At 36.8% G+C, this 12,594-nt stretch overlaps 1 protein-coding gene and 1 long non-coding RNA gene across 2 annotated transcripts; one reads left to right on the top strand and one right to left on the bottom strand.

Moving 5' to 3' along the window:
• Positions 1–628: 628 nt before the first annotated feature.
• LOC127838255 (uncharacterized) lies at positions 629–2,404 on the top strand. The gene is made up of 3 exons (XM_052365880.1): positions 629–1,243; positions 1,590–1,792; positions 2,282–2,404. The coding sequence occupies exons 1-3, from the start codon at positions 1,180–1,182 to the stop codon at positions 2,402–2,404; spliced, it is 390 nt and encodes a 129-aa protein (XP_052221840.1). The 5' UTR covers positions 629–1,179.
• Positions 2,405–3,418: 1,014 nt separating this feature from the next.
• On the bottom strand, positions 3,419–11,914 carry LOC127838957 (uncharacterized). The gene is made up of 4 exons (XR_008030086.1): positions 9,962–11,914; positions 8,298–8,486; positions 5,520–5,595; positions 3,419–3,513 (listed from the first exon to the last, which is right to left on the bottom strand). It is a non-coding gene; the product is annotated as an uncharacterized LOC127838957 (long non-coding RNA).
• Between the last annotated feature and the right edge of the window lie 680 nt (positions 11,915–12,594).

Here is a 12,594-nt window from a genome sequence, read left to right as displayed (position 1 = left end):
AGCCATGTGCTCCAGTGCTCCACGAGCAACGGTTCCACCGGATGTTACGACAAAGCCGCCGTCGACTGCTTCAGTACGAACTACATCTGGCATTATATTCCTAGATTTGTGAAGTTTGAAACGTTTTGCGAATGCACAATATCTTGAAATTTCGATGACATAAACGAAAATAAAAAATAAAAATGGTATTTCGGTTTTAATGTCCATAGTTTTTATGTCTAATATTTGTTAAAAGTTCGATTACTTAAGTAAGAGAACAAACATGTAGGGTGACGCGGAATACAAGATGACAAAATTGACAAATCTTTTTGTATTTGTTCGTTCGTGATTGCTAGTGTTTAGTTATTAGTTATATCATTAGTTATTGTCACATTTTGTGATACTTTGTGATATTTCAGTTTGAGCTTATTCACCATTCAGTTGTTCAACTTTCATATTGCAGACGGCTGCGTCCAATTTTTTGGAGGAACTTCCGGTACGTTCACCTCTCCAAGATACTCCGGTTACCCACCCAATACGGACTGTTTGTACGTCATTACGAATGCGGCGGGACAACCAACTAAACTCGCCTTCACTGACCTTGACCTTGCCGGTGATGGTGATGTTGTTAAGGTGATATGAAACGTCAATTGTGTTGTTACGGCATTAAGTTGCATTCATGTTTTTAAATGACATCGAATTCATATACTCGTGTTTATCATTAAAATATGTGTATGTCGTGCAATTAATATATTCGTGTTTCAGTTTACTTTTTTTCTACAACAAACTCACTAAATTGAGGGAGGCAATATGTATGTAAAAAAGGAGTACAACACACGTACATAGTTTAAATATGATGTCGTTCAATGTGTATTTATCAATAACAAAAAACAAATTAAATCCGCCCAAAAACAGAAGTTTAGTAATTTGTTAATAAGTATTCTATTATTGAAAAGATACGTTTGCAGTTTGAAAGTGAAATGTTCAACATCTGAAGACAATTTTTACACAGATCGTTATTTCTACAATATTTTATACCATAATCAGCGAACGTTCGCGTTATCGTATTCATGTCCATGTTACGTTGCTTGCACCTATGAAATCACTGAATGTATACAAGGTGACGGCGGTATCGGGGGCCGTCAGCTTGGTTACTTTGGAAATTCAACTACGCCCCCTTACCTTGTGAGCAACAAGCCCATGTATATTCGCTTCCATTCCAACGCCAATGGCCATGCACGAGGTTTCCGCGCGTTCTACTCGCGTACGTAAGCTAATGAACATTACAGAATGTAATTGTATAAGTTTGATGCTGTATTGTTCAAATGCACCGAAAAAAAATTCACAACTAAATACTGAAGAAACGGTAACGCGCATTTCAACCAAACTTCAAAATTGTGTTAGTTTGTGTATGCTACCTCAATAAATCCACCAAATTAAGTTGGTTATTATTATTACATCGCAGTTTATGTAGCTCTGCTTAGAACACTTAAACCCCGAGCAGTGTCAAAAAAGGAATCAATATAAGTCGAAATATATATTATTCAAGAAGGTCAAAAGCATAGTGTATGATAAAAAAGAAGCAAATAATTTTCTTTCGCAAATTCCAGCTTTGCAAATAGGAGACACTATACATCTCGGATGCGGACCTTCCAGCTGGAATTTAGCCGTAAACACAACCATGCTGAGAGTGTTGTACCCCGATACCGGCGTGTCCCATATCAAACTCACCAACCAGTACTGTACGGGGAGGGTCATGGGGGATTTAGTGGTGTTCAACCAGCACTACACCGAATGTTCTTCGACTGCAAAGGTACCGGCTAAAGCTTGTTAACATTTTTCATTGATAATGTGTGGATATGTTTATGTTTTTATGGCAAATATAATGTTGTGTATGAATTGATTACAAATATATATTTCGTCGCAGTGGTATAGTGGATATGGTGTCCGCCTAGCGATCGGGACGTCTCGGGTTCGATCCCCAATGAGGGAGTGTTCTTTAGATTTTCTCTCATTGAAACCAAGTACTGGTTCTAGTCCCCGACAACGGACTCGAGTTCGTGTCAAATAAGCACCAGGCTGTCTATGCAATCGAGCTAAAATAAATAGATTAAACTAAATACATTTCGTACGTATTCTTTGAAATAAGAAGCAATGCAAATTGTGTTACTTTTTTCTTCATCGGACATTTTGTGCTTTTTAGAAAACTTAATGCACATCAGTTGTCTTTATGTTTGACATCTTCCTGTACTAAGTCGTTTATGAATGTTCATTCGATGCATGCTCCATTTCCGTTTTACAGACCAACGCTGACAATGTGGTGTATTCTAACCAACTCGTCTACCCAGAATCAAACACGCCTTTTCCGATAATCGTGCATGGTTACAGATGGAAGGTAAAGGCTAGGCTTCTTTACTGTTTATAATATTCGTATTTAAGGCATAACAAGCGACGAGCAATTATTTCTGAAAAGTCCGTATACTTTGACAGACATTTGATTAATGTCTTACGCACGTTCGCGCCGAACTTATCGTTCAATAAGACCGAATCGGAAACGAACGATCATTGGCGAACGTTCGCTGTAACTGAACGCACTACCGGTGTAGTACCCCAGAGGGGGTAATCACGTGACAAACAAGATGGCGACGTCCATGACGAGGCAGGTATTTTTCGTCTTTTAACACCCTTTATTACTTGTTTTATTTTTTTATTCCACTCACTTTTCCAGCCATATTAGGAAGACAGTTAATCGCTTATATTTCATAGTAATATTCACTCTACATCTCGACTTTACTCGGTGCGAAATTTCTTAGCGGGATGACATAATTAGGGCTGCGCTAGTAAAATTTGTGGGGAGTAAAGTCGAGATATAAAGCGAATTTAAATACGAAATAAACGCTAATCACTATTTTACTGATATGTCTGGAAAGTGAGCGTCATTTAAACAATAAACAGAAGTAATAAGGGTATAAAAAGGCAAAAAATAACTGTCTCGGCATGGACGTCACCATCTTGACTATCACGTGATACCCTCATCCTGTCAAAAATGGGCTCATAAATGTGATATAATTTAAAACCTTAAATGAGTCACCATTACCATTTTAATAATTAACATGGAGCGAAATCCTTCAGACGAGATATCATGTTGATAAAGTCGTTCATAGCCCTCTGTTTGGCGTTGTTGGAACATCACTATTGTTTCATTATTCAATGCAATTAGAATAAGCAATATTCCTGTAATTCAATTTAATAAATAACGCGTTTTTTATTGTTAGTAAACTGTCAAATGATGTAAATGTCATATTTACTTCCATTTTAATGCCCAAATTTCTAAAGCTAATATACTTAAATTATACCGTGGCCATGAAATCAAACCGATACACTGGCTTTTGCATCTAAGGAAGTTTCATAAATTATATTTAACAACAATAATTAAAACATTTTTTTTTTAAATTTATTTATTTTGTTTAGCATACATATCATTGCAACATTAGCATGGCTTTTCTTTAATCGCTCCACCAGCCGCCAGAAACACTGAAAGAGACATTTAAAGTCAAGTAAATTATAGCACATGGAACTTATTTAAACAAACAATCAATGAACTGAAAAAATTCATTTAATCTCAACCAGTGTGATGATATTAAATTCAATTGAATTAATAAAATTCTATGCGATGGCTCCGTACATACAAAATTCCTCAATTACCATCAATTAAGAGGCCATAAATCTAAAGTTGATCCCAACAAAACTTGAAAGTGTACAGAATCATATTAAACATTAATTTTAAAGGGACTCTGGTAATAAATAACATATATTATACAATAAAAACGTGTCATGCTTATTCATATTTGTACAATTAACCAAATAAAACTAAAACACACAATTGTTAAAAAAATAATAAACAAAATGGTTGCTTCATGTGACATCCTCATCTCGATATAGTGGTCAATTGCGCCAATTTATTTTACAATCACATAATGCTTGACAAAGTTGTGGTCCAAACACAACTTTACTTTAACCATGTCTTTAGAGGCAACAAGGTTCACCCACTTCTTCGTGACCATGACCTAGCCATGTCATCAATGACAATTTGCATCAATATCCATAAGATTATAGATAGTCATATACCAGCTTAAATACATGGTAATCTCTATGTCCGTAAGAACTTTCTTTTAAAATACTAGTATTCTGTGACAAAACAAGAACTGATTCCAGAGGATGACACATGCCCCCGCTGGGTTTTTGACATTTGGGATAGGGACCTTGGTCAAACACACGACAGTCCAGCTGCACCTCTTAATGCAAAATCCATAAAGAGACCTGAGCCGCGCGTGTCACTTCGTCTTCTGTGCTACACATTTGTACCAAGTTATTTTAAAAGCAATTCATTGATAACAAAGATGTTGACCCAACACGCCTTTAAATGCCGATGATGAAATATGATCTTGAAAGTATAAGTGTGACTTTGACCTTTGACCTGGGAAACTGGGTCTTGCGCATGACACTTCGTCATATTGTGCTATACGTTTGTGCCACGTTATTTTAAAATCCATCCACTAATGACAAAAATATGGACAGGACACGCCTATCAATGCACTTAAAATAATACCTTAAAAGGTTAATTGCGACCTTGATTTTTGAGATAAGGATGGTCTTAAGCCCGACATTCCCTCTTACTGTGCTACATATTTGTGCCAAGGTATTTTAAAATCCATCAACTTATGACATACATATGGACTGGACACATCTATAAATGCACAATCATGAAATATACCGGTAAGCTTGAAAGTCTAAGTGTGACCTTGACATTTTAGCTAGGGACCTAGGTCTTTCAAGCGTCACTTCCTCATACTGTGCTTTACATATGTGCCATGTCATTTTAAAATCCATTAATGACAAAGATATCGACCAAACAGGCCAATCAATGTAGAATCTTAAAATATGACCTTAAAAAGCTAAGTGTGACCTTGAACTTTGAGACAGGGACCAGGGTCTTGCACGTGACACTTCCTCTTACTATGCTACACATTTGTGCCAGGTTATTTAAAAATCCATCCATAAGTTGTAAAGATATAAACGAGACACACAATTGTGGACAGACGTACTGACCAACATACGATTAAAACAAGAGCACCACATAACGGGTGCCAACGCTCGGCTGTGGGTGCAATTTTGAATAAATGAAAGTTTGTCAGAATTTTTTTTTTGTCGTCACAGTGACCTTGACCTTTGACCTAGTGACCCAAAAATGGGTGTGGCGTGTAGAACTCATCAAGATGCATCTACATATGAAGTTTCAAAGTTGTAGGTGGAAGCACTTTGATGTTAGAGCAAAATGTCAAGGTTTCAGCACGACGCGGACGGCGGACGAAGAGCTTGCTATGACAATACCTCGGGTTTTCTCCAAAAACAGCCGAGCTAAAAATTATGTGCCAGCCTTTAGGCATAAAAATTCATCTCTTTTCTTAATGCATGTCATACACAATATTTCTCCTATATAAAAGTACAACCATGCCACTCCTTTTATCACAAGCCAATACCTGTAGGGTGTAGTACACCAGGACTTGATCTTGTGTAGTTTATCAGCACCTGGACCTTCTAGTGTCTGGTCAGTTACTGTAAATTAATTAATGTATAAATATTATAATTTAACAATACTTAGTATTCATTCGTAAAATGAACCCTTATATGTATATATAGGAAAGGGGTCATTTCATAATGACAATTCTTGCGTGCAGTGGAACATTAAAGTTCTAGTAAAACCTTCTTGAATAAAATGTGCACGAGAAAACCTGTATGAGCAAGTGCACTTTAGTTAATGTCTTTAAATGGCACTCTTTTCAGAAAAGAAATCCTACCCGGACCATGTTGTGAATAATTTTTTTTTTTTTTTAAAGAGTCCATCAATAAAGGATTGCTTTTTATAAAATGTATAGCCATTACACGTAAAATTAGGAAATTTATGGTATTTTTAAAATGTATTCCTACATATAAAAGGAGGGGGGACATCATTATTTGTCCTGTTTGTGCAGCAATTGCAATTTAATCACAAAGTAGCCTCATATCACAGATAAACAAGAGCACCGCCTTGCGGGTGCAGACCGCTCATCTATTTTCTTTTTAAAGGTGAAGGGACTCTCATTTTCAATCACAAAGGAGGGAGGAGTGGAGTGAAGAGGGGTGTATAGTGTGGGGTTGTGGACATTTATTACATTATCTTCCAAAAAAGCGAAAAAAAAAAAAAAAAAAAAAAAAAAAAAAATCGGGGGGGGGGGGGGGTATAGTGTGAGGGTGTGGTGATAATTTGTGAGATGATCTTAAAAAAAAAAAAAAAAAAAAAAAAAAATCAAAAAAAAAAATTTGGGGGGTGGGGTGGGGTGGGGGGGGTGGGGTGGGGGTATAGTGTGAGGGTGTGGTGGTCATTTGTGAGATGATCTTAAAAAAAAAAAAAAAAAAAAAAAAATTAAAAAAAATTGGGGGGGGGGGAGGGGGGGGAGGGGGGGGGAGGGCACGGGGGATGGTTTGGGTGAAGTCTATAGTGGTATGTCAGGTAAGAGTAGTTTCATCAAAGTATCAATCAAATCTAATCATAAATAAAGAAGTTATGGCAATTTTAGCAAAATTTAATAATTTGACCTTGAGAGTCAAGGTCATTCAAAGGTCAAAGTAAAATTCAAGTTGCCAGGTACAGTAACCTCATGATAGCATGTAAGTATTTGAAGTTTGAAAGCAATAGCCTTGATACTTCGAGTGGATCGAAACACAAAATTTAACCATATATTAAAAGTTACTAAGTCAAAAAAGGGCCATAATTCCGTAACAATGACAACCAGAGTTATGCAACTTGTCCTTTTACTGTACCCTTATGATAGTTTGTGAGTGTTCCAAGTATGAAAGCAGTATCTATGATACTTTAGGGGTAAAGTGACCAAAACATAAATCTTAACCAAATTTTCAATTTTCTAAGTATAAAGGGCCCATAATTCCGTCCAAATGCCAGTCAGAGTTACATAACTTTGCCTGCACCGTCCCCTTATGATAGTTCATAAATCTTGCAAGTATGAAAGCAATAGCTTTGATACTGTAGGAATAAAGTGGACCTAAACACAAAACTTAATCATATTTTCGATTTTCTAAGTATAAAAAGGGCACATAATTCTGTCAAAATGCCAGTCAGAGTTACATTACTTTGCCTGCACAGTCCCCTTATGATAGTTAGTAAGTGTTGCAAGTATGAAAGCAATAGCTTTGATGCTTAAGGAATAAAATGGACCTAAACACAAAACTTAACCAAAATTGTCAATTTTCTAAGTATAAAAAGGGCACATAATTCTGTCAAAATGCATGCCAGAGTTATCTAACTTTGCCTGCCCAGTCCCCTCATGATAGTAAGTAAGTGTACCAAGTTTGAATGCAATAGCATTGATACTTACTGAGAAAAGTGGAACTAAACGCAAAACTTAACCAAAATTTGCAATTTTTTAAGTATAAAAAGGGCACATAATTCTGTCAAAATGCACGCCAGAGTTATCTAACTTTGCCTGCCTAGTCCCCTCATGATAGTAAGTAAGTGTACCAAGTTTGAATGCAATAGCATTGATACTTTCTGAGAAAAGTGGACCTAAACGCAAAACTTAACCGGACGCCGACGCCAACGCCAACGCCGACGCCGACGCCGACGCCAAGGTGATGACAATAGCTCATAATTTTTTTTCAAAAAATAGATGAGCTAAAAATGTTTGTGAAACATGCATGCCATCCTAAATGCATATTTACAGTACAATAGTACGTTCATATGCTACCATACAATAAAAGATCCTGAATAGAAATTTCTTGGCAAAAAACATGAAAATACAATTATCATATTATGTGTTCCCAGGACAGATGAGAAATTACTTCATGAAATAGAAAGGTTAGAATGTGAGCTTGAACTTGTGTTCTGTTAGTTACAGGCAACTTAGGTTGAGAGTGTCAAGAGGTACTTAAGTATATCTCTCAGATACTATTTTCATACAACAAAACCATATACCGGGTAAAGATGTGACCTTGACCTTTGGAGTATCAACACCAAAATGGATAGAAGTCTTCGTCTTGGCATAAAGAACTGAAAAAATCACTTGAATAAGGTTGCTAATAAAGAAAATTAATAATATGGCCTAGTGACATGGACCTTCAAGATATTAACGCCAAAATCAATAGCTGTCTTCCTCCAGTGGTAAGCAACAACTAATCCAAATATGAGGAAGAGTCACAGACAGAACTTAAGATATCCCTTCAACAAGGCTGTCACATAAAGGAAGTATGTATGTGACCTTTACCTTAGAGGAATCAAAGCCAAATTCAATAGGGGTCTTCCTCTAGTGGTGAGCAGCATGTCATGTGATTGATGACAATTGTTCAGGGTTATATCCGAAATTTAAGTTCAGTGTTGTTTCTCTCATCGGTCTAGAGGGTTGATGTCACATTTGCTTCAAATTCTGCACTTAGATGCCAAGACGTCCCTAAACCTGTAATGCAGGAACGTTGACTCACATGAGCAGCAATACTTAAGGTAAAGTAGTAGTTATAACAATCTACGTGTCTAACTACATGTAGCAACAATTTCCTTGTATAGATATAGTACAATTAAATAATCTTCAAAACATAATCATACAGTTGTTTTTTTACCGGTATTTGAAATGTAAAACATCAAACTTTATTATATTTCTCTGTCTTCATTGTTAATCATATTTATACATATCAAGACATGATATATAGTCTCAGTATAGCCCCCAGGGATTGTTCTTGAAGTATGGGTATATATGTGTCTTGTTCTGAGAAAACTGGGCTTAATGCATGTGCGTAATGTGTTGTCCCAGATTAGCCCGTGCAATCCGCACAGGCTAATCAGGGACAAAACTTTCTGCTTTTATGACATTTTTCGTTTAAATGAAGTCTCTTTTTAGCAAAAATCCAATATAAGTGTAAAAGTGTCGTCCCTGATAAGCCTGTACGGACTGCACAGGCTAATCTGGGTCGACACTTTACGCACATGCATTATGCCCAGTTTTCTCAGAACACGACTCATATGTATAAAAGTTTTAAAGTTTTCTTCTTTCCGACTGTATGCATTTTCGTTGAGAAGAAATAAGAAAAGCTTCTAAGACATGGCAGAAAACATACGCAAAGATGAAAAACTATGGTATATAAAATTCTCCCAATGGTTACATTAGTAGGATAATACAATTGCCATCTGCAGATGGCAAGCTCCACTTTTCTCACAGTTAAATAGTCTAGTTGAAGCCTTTAGTATCTAAGTAGCATGCTCCTGATAAATCAGTGTCCACAGAGAAACTCAACATTCCATGTTGAAACAGGGGCTGACCTATAGCAAAATTGAATGCCTTGTGACATTGAACATGCACTAATTTAAAACAAATTTTGTTTGAAAGTTTTTTAAAATGACCAAAGCGCAAAAAGGTTATTAAAGCATGACAAACATTTCTAAGGTATGAAAGGGTTTTAACATTAAATTTCGGGTAATGTGACAGTGACCCTAAATTAAAATATAAATATAAATGGTGACACCCCTGGTGGAAGCCGGATCAGTATCAATTCATTTGCCCATTTGAAGTCTTAGTGCAAAAAATAGGTCAATGTCAAGATCAAACTGAAGTTGAGTGATGTGGGTCTTTGAAAAGGTTTAAAGATAAAATCCATGCAACTGTGAAAGCTTTGTAGCAAGCAGTATTGGTGTCATATGAAATGCACCATTTTGGTATACCAAGAATTTGATAATTCTTAATTAAAGTGCAAAATTAGGTAATTTTAAAGATCCAAATATGGTCAGTTGATTTAGGAGTGTTGAAAGTGTTCATAGATACAGGGCATTTTCACCTAATAAAACAGCGGCTGATTGCAGGCTACTTCACAATTTCACAAACAATAATTTCAACTCCAGAAACAAACCCATGAACCAGTTTTCACAATGTGGAATACTTACAAGTCTTCATTGCAGAAAAGAACAAGTCGGCATTCACTGGGGGCCAGGGGGGGGGGGTCCTACCCTGCCATGGGGGTAATTGAGTGTCCCTCGGTTTGCCGCAAATTGCACCTCCAATATTGTTTGATCCATCCTTAGGCAGTCCTACCTGCATAAAGATAATTACGAGTTTTAAATTTTGTTTTAAAATAGTTAACTATCAAATGATTATACATAAAATGCACTCTTGGCAGAACATTGGTAGCAGTATGAGAGAAAGAATATGGACTGTTGCGGGGCCAGACCAACATGTGGGCAAACATTGTTTTAAGTTTATTATGTGTTCTTGAATTTTTAAATGGTGAAAAATAGAGTAAGTTTAAGGAAACGCAAACTTTCAAAATAAGTTTATGAGGTCCTTCCACATCTGAGGTAAAGAAAGATCAAGAGCAAAATAGGAGGGTGCTGTTTTTATGTTGCCCCCTTTAAGAAGTCATAACTTCATAAATTGTGCAGTGAATGAACTGGGTCTTATTAAATGACAAAATGGTTTTCCTTTTTGGAAATGCACAGAACATGCAATGTTTTTAAACAAGAGTGCCTGAAAGGCCCAAAGTTGCTCACCTGAAATAACAAGATATAATTGGGACAAATCTTCTGACCAAGTTTCATGAAGATCAGAAAATAAATGTGGCCTCTAGAGTGTTATCAAGGTTTTACTATAGCCATATAAGGAAAAATGCCCCGCCCCCTGGCAGCCATGTTTTTCAACCAACCAGCATCATTTTTGTAATTCTTCTAAGATATTATCGGGATGAATCTTCTGACCAAGTTCAGACTTCTGACTATATAAAATGTGGCCTCTAGAGTGTAAACAAGATTTTACTACAGCCATATAAGGAAAAATGCCCCGCCCCTTGGCAGCCCTGTTTTTCAAGCAATTGTAACCATTTTCGAACTCATCCAAGATATTATTGAGACCAATTTTCTGACCAAATGTCATGAAGATTGGACAATAAATGTGGCCTCTAGAGTGTTAACAAGGCAAATGCTGACGCCGCACAACGGACGACGCACTACAGACAAAAGGCGATCACAAAAGCTCACCATGAGCACATTGTGCTCAGGTGAGCTAAAAAAAAGCTGAATCGTGACCTACACCCTAACTACCTGTAGCCGATAGAGTACTCAAACAGTGTCAATAACAGAGAAGTGAATGAACCAAACACAGCTATCGTTGGACAACCTTACAATTGGACGATTATTCTGCCTTGGGCTTGGCCTTAAATTATGTACATACTCGTATTTACTTCAAATCATCATTTCTTAAATAGTTGCAGTTCTGGTGCTTCACATGAAACCATTGTGTAATTAAATCAATAAAATTATTATTCTCTCGTATTTCTGTTTAATTTTCCCCCGCTATAGGCGGAGGGATATTGTTTTGGCCTTGTCCGTCCGTCCATCCTTCCATCTTTTGGTCCGTTCGTCTTTCCATCTGTCCGTCACTTTTGTGTCTGGAGCCATATCTTGGAAGTGCTTTGGCAGATTTCCTTGAAACTTGGTATGAGTATATATATGGATAAGAGGATGATACACGCTAAATGGCAATGTACAACATCTGTTAATAACAGAGTTATGGTCCTTTGTATCTTAAAAAAATGCTTTTGTAGTGTCAAATAAAACACTTTTGTGTCCTTAAGCATATTGGCGGTGGATATCAATTCAACGAATTTGCTTATTTAAACAGGAATGCTATGAAGTCAATGTTTATTTACACATGTTTGTACGATGGTCAATTGTGGACCAAGTCTGAGGTTAGGTATCCCTGTAAACCGGTTAAAACTGGTTTAAACCGGCAGTGCGTACATGACCCTTTGACATTTCCAAGGCGGTGACCCAAGCTTCTAAAAACATTGAGTTTTCAATGTTGTCTTGTTTTGTGTCTTTTCTTATATCTAATTAGTACATTCACTACATGTATATTGCTGGACCAAGGTTGGGATCTCTCAAATCTGTTTAACCTCCCAGTGCTTTACATTGACCTTTCCAAGGTCAGACCGTGTTCCCAGACAGTGATTTTTTTTGCTCAAAATTACCACTGATATTCCCATGACCTAGTTTTTTTATCTGGCATGGCCCATGTTCGAACATGGCCATAAGATCATCTAGATACAACTTCTGACCAAGTTTGGTGAAGCTCGGATGGAAACTACTTGAATTAGAGAGCGGACTCCATGCTAAATGTTTAAAACACACTAAGTGACCCCGTGACCTTGTTTTTGACCCGGCATGACCCATATTCAAACTTGACCTAGACATCATCTTGTTACAACATCTGACCAAGTTTGGTGAACATCGGATGAAAACAACTTGAATTGGAGAGCGGACACTAATAACGGACGGTTCGAAAGACAGACAGACCGACCAACCGACAAGCTCACTCCTATATACCCCCCTTAACTTTGTTTTTGGGGGTATAATAAAAGCAAAAAAATCACTGCCAGATTTAGTCACATTTTGTGTTTTATGTTTTAATGTTCTGTTTTTTATTTTTCTGTTAGGCAAATGGTCATTTGCCTTAAATAAGGGATTTTTTGTTGATAATAAGGTGTTCTCTCCTGATAATGTTTTGGGAGTTTTTTAATTTTATA

This window comes from Dreissena polymorpha, chromosome 7, assembly GCF_020536995.1.
Source record: "Dreissena polymorpha isolate Duluth1 chromosome 7, UMN_Dpol_1.0, whole genome shotgun sequence".
Lineage (NCBI taxonomy): Eukaryota > Metazoa > Mollusca > Bivalvia > Myida > Dreissenidae > Dreissena > Dreissena polymorpha.
The sequence above is the reverse complement of the archived record's forward strand: the minus strand, read 5'-3'. Positions and strand labels throughout refer to the sequence as shown.

Excerpts from the sequence above, each read along its gene's own strand:
- LOC127838255 (XM_052365880.1), top strand. The coding sequence starts at position 1,180 with ATGTATATTCGCTTCCATTCCAACGCCAATGGCCATGCACGAGGTTTC. Across the intron at positions 1,244-1,589 it reads TTTCCGCGCGTTCTACTCGC|CTTTGCAAATAGGAGACACT; the intron begins GTACGTAAGCTA and ends CGCAAATTCCAG. Across the intron at positions 1,793-2,281 it reads AATGTTCTTCGACTGCAAAG|ACCAACGCTGACAATGTGGT; the intron begins GTACCGGCTAAA and ends TCCGTTTTACAG.